The following is a 7500-nucleotide window of genomic DNA, read 5'->3' on the forward strand; positions in this document are numbered from 1 at the left end:
GTATAATATGTGTAAAAACGTTTCATTAAAAAAAACGTGTTTGTTGTAACCATTTTTGTGACCACGAAGGTAGAATCTAATAAAAAGTGACTTTTGATCAATTCCACCGAATGAGTGACATCTGCTTCCAAAAATAACAATAATAATTATTATTTTGTATCTTTTTTTAAGACTGAATCTAGCAATATACATAAATTTACTATTCAAAAGGTAACTTTATTTAATTTTTTACATGGTTTTTAAGTAGAAGATGGATGTATAAAACTATATCAACAAAGTTTTTCAGAGGGGCAAATGTTTTAGGGTAACAGGACTGAGTGAAAACGGCTAAAATGTCTATTTTATCTAAAATATTGTAGCTTTATTTGGAAATAAATGTATTTAAAGCACAGATGGGGTATGGAGGTACACAAAAATGCTGTAAACGATTTCTTAATGATTGTAAACATATTTCATGTTCAGTTTTAGACTAGGGACATGTAACAAACAGTTACAATATAGCTCATTTTTGTTTATATCGTTTAAAATCAAGCTATCTTGAAAAATTATATAGAGATGTAGTCTAAGATAAGTGTGTTTACCCTTGAATTCTCGGAAGATGAGCAAAATATCCGCCTGAAGAAAAAAAAACTCATTCTAAAAGCCGCAACAGTGGAATTTCCCTCAGAGCGAATTAAGCCCCGCCCACCATGCTCGCTGGCCTAACATTCCCTCACTCTGATTGGTCCACGCAGCCGTCCGTCATCTCGCTTCCTGCTTTGCTGAAAGTGAGGCATTATTGTTTGTATCGGAGCGCAAAAGTGTCGCACTTTAAACCGAGGTGATGACTTTATTGGTAAGTGAACGTTTGTTGTCTGTTTCAGCGTGTTTGTAATCAAAACGACTTTATAACCGGGATCAAGCAGCCAGATGTGGTTCAGCAGGTTTGATGAAGCAGGAAATGTTTTTGGTTCACTTTGCGCGTAGTTTCTCGGGTTGAAACAAAGCGAATTCGATTTGAACTTTGTTTTTATTGGTTATTAATAATCTTTTTATTGTTTTTTTTTTATCAAATTAAAACGAGTTATCTCCTGCTTGAATTGAATACACTGAAGTGTTACTGTCTCGTGCACGCGCAGGTCCGGGGGAGTTCGCGTCATCATGTCCGACCGTAGAAGGCGACGCTCCCCCAAGATGTACATGGTCGCGTCCGATTACAAAGTGCAGGACCACCTGGAAGGAACCATTCGCCTGCAGCGGGGGCAGCTGTGTCAGCAGCAGGAAGGAGGAGCGCACAGGAGCGGGAGAGGGGATTACCTGTGGGTGAAGGTGAGAGAGTTTATCTATCATTATCAGCTGGAGATCCATTCGGGGTGTCAGTGACGCGTGATTATGTTCTCATAGTGCAGAACAAGTTCTTAAAGCGACAGTGCCCTTTATTCCTCACAGGTGATTGATAATGGCTGCGTGGTGAAGGTGGACAGACAGGTGCTCAGTGAAGTCCCGGCTGAGTTCGCCGGTCTGCTCGAACCCGTCCCTGACCTGGACGTCCGTGTCAAACTGCTGTCCAGGACGCAGTTCCTGCAGCGAATGGCTGCTTTAGCGCTGGGATCAGAGGTGCGGGTCATCTGGAGCCGCAGCCAATCAGAGCTCGCTGAGGCGGAGCTTCGTTACCGCGGGCCGCTGACGAGAGGAAGCTCCGCCATTCACTTCGGGGTTCAGCTAAAAGTGAGTTATAATATAGATAAAAAGACATTTACTATAAAATGCTATATAATCTTCTTCATTAAATTATTTAACCAATATTTTATATAGAATTATAATAAAGTATTACAATGATTATTAAATATATTAGATTTTTTCCTCTTAAATGTATTTTTATTTATAAATAAAGATTTGAAATATAATAGTTATTCATTCAAAATGGTATTAGATTTTAATTAAAATATAAATCATCGCTTCTATATACTGAATAATATAAAATGTATTAATATAAATAAATATTTATAATAAAATATTAATTAAATAATTCTATACATGTAAAAAATAATAAAAATACCTATTTTAAGATGTTGTTTCATTAAATAATGAATGATATGGAATAGTTAGTGATGTTTGAGGCATGTCTTGCTGTGTGTGTGTATCAGGGATGGGCAGCAGGGCGTGGGAAATGCAATGGCAGCTATAAAGGGCATCAGCTGTTCTCGTGTCCGGACGGCTGCGGTCTGTTCCTCCCGGTCAGTGAGATCACGCTCCCTCGCTCGTCCCGCAGCAGCAGCTCCAGCGAGCCCCAGAGTCCCGTCAGCATCCTGTCCCGCGCTGCCGAATCCAGCGTCCCGCAGCCGCTCGCCGTGGGACAGAGAGTGTGCTTCATCCAGGACGAGTGCGTCCAGCGCGGGAGCGTCCAGTTCTGCGGGGCCCTGTCTAACCGCACACCCTCCACACTTTATGTGGGAGTCCTGCTGGTGAGTCTGACGTCCAGAGGTGACTGTAAGGTTTTAGTCAACTTTAGCTTTGACGTGTGTTTGTGTGTTCAGGATCATCCAGGAGGACCATGGGATGGATATTATAAAAACACCAAGCTGTGCTCCATCCCGTCACCTGAGTTTGGCGCTTTGCTTCCCCTCTCTAAAGTAACCGCAGGTAACATTTCTGCATCGGTTATCAACAATCTATCTATGTGTGTATTTAAACATATGTGTCCTGTGTTGTGCAGAATCTAGATCCGAACGGTCTCCTCTGGCAGTGACCAGTCCTAAACTGCCACCGCTGCCCGTCCCAAATAAACCCGCCCTTCAGCCCCCATCGCCCATCAAAGACCTGTCTCAGCCCTCGAGCCGGCCGCTCATCCAGCCGGCCATGCTGCTGACCGCCAGGAAAGCCCTGCAGCCTCCGTCCTCCTCCGCCCCGAAACCTCCTGCGCTCACGACACCCAAAACTGCCCTGCAGCCTCCCCTGCTCCCGCCCAACAAGCCCCAAGCCCCGCCCACAGACCACTCCCTCTCCTCCAATGGGTTCCACAACCTCCCGTCTCCACCAATCGCTGAGCAGAGGGCGGAGCCTGGCGCCTGGCTGGAGGTGGGCTCCATGGTGGAAGTGAACGACCCGCCCCTTTTCGGAGTCATTCGCTGGATTGGACAAATCAACAACATCCCGGAGCCAGTGGCTGGAATTGAGCTGGTACACAAACAACTCTTATGCACAAATAAACCCATCATATATGAGCAGCATCACTCGAGTGCGAGAGCGAAACCGGCTCTGTTTCAGCACGGTCAGAGATCGGAGACAATCACAGCCGCTGATATAGAGCTGGTATCACTCGAGAACGAGTGTGATACTGTGTTTATACAAGATCTGTTACTAATTCATAAACGCCCCTTTACTCTCTCTGTATTACATGTAGAGTATTATGAGCTAGAGAGTGATTATGTGCATCTGACACAGCATTCATTTAAAGCTCAATCTCATATTCACAATAAAACATTAGTATTAAAGTCTGCTGAGGACAGCGATATCTTTGTCACACTGTCCTTTCATCTGTTAAGGGTGATTTCTGATGACAGCGCTGCTTAACTTACAAGCTGTTATTAAAAGCAAAAATAACTTTGAATATAAAAGTATTTACTGCAGTCAAAAGTATTTCTCTTGTCGCCATCTAATGGATGAATATATATAATATATATATAATCTGCCGCCCCACAGGATCAGGAGTTGTCCGCCGCCACAGATGGCAGTTATCTCGGCGAGCGTCACTTCCACTGTCCTGCTAACAAAGGTCTGTTCGTCAGACTGAGAAACGTCAGACGTGACTCCAGGTTTCCTGAACCTGAGCTGCCCATTAATCAGGTGGACCGCTGCAACTCCATCGGTGAGAGGAGCCTTCACTCGCCCCCAGATCATGTTACATATTATATTAGATATAAACTGCAAGTACAATCGATTATAATGCATAAAATTGTAGAATATATAATATTGCATGTTATTGCAGCAGATATGGGCACAGTGTGGTCAGTCGTGTGTGTGTGTGCTGGTGTGTTTCAGCGTTTGCTAACTGGAGCAGTAAGCGTGTGGAGGAGCACACGCCTCCTCTGTGTGGTCCAGACGCCCGGGTCACATACGAGGGCTTCAAGAAAGGCATTCAGGGTCACCTCAACTCCTGCTACCTGGACGCGTCTCTCTTCAGGTGTGTGTAGCTCCGACCGACACACACTCCACACGAGCTGCACTGCTGGAGGACTGAACACATGCAAATAATGCTATGACTGAAAAGAACAAGAATCTGAGTCAAAATAATGACAGAAATGAGGAGTGTGATACTGAAATAAAGCTGTTCTAAATGTGTAAGAGCATAACTCCAGCAGTGTGTGAGGATCTTCACTGAGGGGTTTATCTCTCTCTGTGTCTGCTGTTAGTTTGTGTCGCTAACGCTAGTTCGTGTGTGTGTGTGTGTCAGTATGTTCTCGTGCTGCAGCTCGTTCGACTGGCTGCTGTTTTGGCCGGTTGGAGCTCAGAACAATCCCATCAGTCAAAGCGCTCAGGATCTGCTGCGCTGCGAGATCGTCAATCCTCTGCGCCGGTAACACACACACTCACTCACACACACACTCACACACACATACGCTCTCATTCTTACACTCACAAACTCACTCACAGACGCTCACACACACATCTAAACATCTCCTATCACTATGACAGACTGATGAGAAACACTTGCTTCCATCCTGATCGTGTGTGTGTGTGTGTTTCCTGCAGGTATGGATACGTGTGTGCCAGTAAAACCATGGCTTTACGCAAACTACTGAAAGAAGAAACAGCTGATTCCGGATTTACCAACGAGGAGAAAGGTGTGTGTGTGTGTGTGTGTGTGTGTGTGTTTTTCTATCAGTATGGTACGAGATGATCCTGTTTAAATCTGTGCTAGTGCTGCAGTACTTCTGTCATACGTCTACTGTTTCTGTAGTGTACCTATAACCATTCACAAGAGAGTGTGTGTGTGTGTGTGTGTGTGTGCAGATCCAGAGGAATTACTCAACCAGCTTTTCCTGCTTCTCCAGGTTGAGCCGCTTCTGAAGATCAGGTCTGTGTTTGTGTTTATGAAAAGTCCTGGAACTGAACAAAACCATTCTAAAGTTATTCTCCACATTGCTCTTATCGAGTTAGATCTGTATGATATGATTTATTAGTGTGTGTGTGTGCAGGTCTGTGAGTCAGAAAGCGCAGGAGTGTTTCATCTATCAGCTCTTTCCTCCGTCGTCTCCTCTGCTCTCTCCGCTCGTGTCTCCGGGGCTCCTGCGTGTCTCCAGCGTCCAGGCGTTACTCGAGTCCTCCTTCATGCACTCGGGACTCAAGCTGACGGAGGTGAGGGCACACACACACACACACTCACATACACACACAGGCGCTCATCTGATCGCGCCGTTCTTGTCTTCTTCAGGCTCCTTCCTGCCTGCCGCTCCTCATGCCCAGATTCGGTAAAGAGTTCAAGATGTTTGATGCCATCCTGCCCTCGCTGAGCCTGGACATCACTGACCTGCTGGACGAGAGTCAGCGCTGCACTCACTCACACTGATCAGCTTATTCACACCATTTACACTATTTGGATTAAATATCCGTAAAATTGCAGGCATTTTTCTTTTTATTCATTTGTATATATATATATATATTTTTTTTTTTTTGCATTTATTTTAAACTAAATGTATACAATGGAATATTTATTTTATTTAAATATGTTTTATTATTCATTATTATTCATACTATTTCACCATTATTATTAATATTTTAAAAAGTGTTTATTTTTTATTTGTTTATTAATTATTGATTGATTTTCTCCATTTATATAATTTAAGTTTCCTTCAGTATTTTCTTATTGTTCTTTCGTATTTTAGTGTTTATTTTATGTATGTATATTTAATTAATATATTCTTTATTTTATATTATATATCGGATTTATTTGAATTATTTAGGAAATATTTTATCATTTTTTTGTTTATTCTTTATTACTAATTTTCATTTTATTGATTTTTCACATTATTCATTTATTAATTACAATTCAATTATAACTTATTATGCTCATTTGATGCCTTTTATCATGCATTTTATTTAATATTTTATTTCAAATACCTTTATTTCTTTTTTTATTACATATTTTATAATAACTACATACATTTGATAAACAGATTGTATGTAAAATAAAAACATTTTCATATAGCATATTTGATTCATTTTACTGTTTACTTATGATTGTAAAATGGTTATTGTGTGTGTGTAGCTCTGCGGCAGTGCAGTATCTGTCAGTCGGTGGCGCAGTGGGAGTGTCTGCAGTGTTACGAGGATGTTGACATCACACCTGGACAGTTAAAACAGTACTGCAACACCTGTAACACACAGGTAACACACACACACACACACACAAAATCACAGGTCAAATCACCTTTATTTATATAGTGCTTTTAACAATACAGATTGTGTCAAAGCAACTGAACAACATTGCATACGATACAGTGGCCTCGGAACAAGAGAGAAACAGACTAATATTAGCGTAGATGCCATTCTTCTAATGATGTAGCAAGTACATAGGGTGTTATGGGAAGTGTTTCCAGTTCCGGTTTATCTAATTAATGCAGCCTAAAAATCCTTTAACGGATTTGGATATTAAAAGCATATTAGTATGTTATGTGTAAGCCAGGTTAAAGAGATGGGTCTTTAATCTAGATTTAAACTGCAAGAGTGTGTCTGCCTCCCGAACAATGTTAGGTAGGTTATTCCAGAGTTTAGGCGCCAAATAGGAAAAGGATCTGTCGCCCGCAGTTGATTTTGATATTCTAGGTATTATCAAATTTCCTGAGTTTTGAGAACGTAGCGGACGTAGAGGATTATAATGTAAAAGGAGCTCATTTAAATACTGAGGTGCAAAATCATTCAGGGCTTTATAAGTTATAAGAAATATTTTAAAATCTATACGATGCTTGATAGGGAGCCAGTGCAGTGTTGACAGGACCGGGCTAATATGGTCATACTTCCTGGTTCTAGTAAGAACTCTTGCTGCATAGGCCGTAATTTAGATATATTTTTGAGATGGAAAAATGCAGTTTTACAAATGCTAGAAACGTGGCTTTCTAAGGAAAGATTGCGATCAAATAGCACACCTAGGTTCCTAACTGATGACGAAGAATTGACAGAGCAACCATCAAGTCTTAGACAGTGTTCTAGGTTATTACAAGCTGAGTTTTTAGGTCCTATAATTAACAGCTCTGTTTTTTCAGAATTTAGCAGTAAGAAATTACTCGTCATCCAGTTTTTTATATCGACTATGCAATCTATTAGTTTTTCAGATTGGTGTGTTTCACCGGGCTGCGAAGAAATATAGAGCTGAGTATCATCAGCATAACAGTGAAAGCTAACACCATGTTTCCTGATGATATCTCCAAAGGGTAACATATAAAGCGTGAAGAGTAGCGGCCCTAGTACTGAGCCTTGAGGTACTCCATACTGCACTTGTGATCAATAGGATACATCTTCATT

The 7500-nt window shown here is 41.6% G+C and overlaps 2 protein-coding genes across 2 annotated transcripts in view; both read left to right on the plus strand.

Moving 5' to 3' along the window:
• LOC132095723 (adenylate cyclase type 4-like) overlaps positions 1–90 on the plus strand; it is a 25115-nt gene extending 25025 nt beyond the window's left edge. The window contains exon 26 of the mRNA XM_059500836.1: positions 1–90. This exon is cut by the window's left edge and continues 878 nt beyond it. The gene's annotated coding sequence lies outside the window, so the exon portion shown is untranslated.
• A 608-nt stretch (positions 91–698) lies between these two features.
• The window catches only part of si:cabz01101003.1 (ubiquitin carboxyl-terminal hydrolase CYLD), a 14743-nt gene continuing 7941 nt past the window's right edge, over positions 699–7500 (plus strand). Inside the window, exons 1-14 of the mRNA XM_059505759.1 lie at positions 699–835; positions 1119–1308; positions 1429–1707; positions 2127–2444; positions 2517–2622; positions 2696–3159; positions 3682–3847; positions 4021–4162; positions 4433–4555; positions 4732–4823; positions 4993–5056; positions 5178–5337; positions 5414–5522; positions 6248–6366. Of these exons, the coding sequence (XP_059361742.1) occupies positions 1141–1308; positions 1429–1707; positions 2127–2444; positions 2517–2622; positions 2696–3159; positions 3682–3847; positions 4021–4162; positions 4433–4555; positions 4732–4823; positions 4993–5056; positions 5178–5337; positions 5414–5522; positions 6248–6366 (2310 nt within the window). The 5' untranslated portion in view covers positions 699–835; positions 1119–1140. The remainder of the gene's footprint in view (positions 836–1118; positions 1309–1428; positions 1708–2126; positions 2445–2516; positions 2623–2695; positions 3160–3681; positions 3848–4020; positions 4163–4432; positions 4556–4731; positions 4824–4992; positions 5057–5177; positions 5338–5413; positions 5523–6247; positions 6367–7500) is intronic.

The sequence above is a fragment of the Carassius carassius genome, chromosome 2, assembly GCF_963082965.1.
Source record: "Carassius carassius chromosome 2, fCarCar2.1, whole genome shotgun sequence".
In the NCBI taxonomy this organism is placed as follows: domain Eukaryota; kingdom Metazoa; phylum Chordata; class Actinopteri; order Cypriniformes; family Cyprinidae; genus Carassius; species Carassius carassius.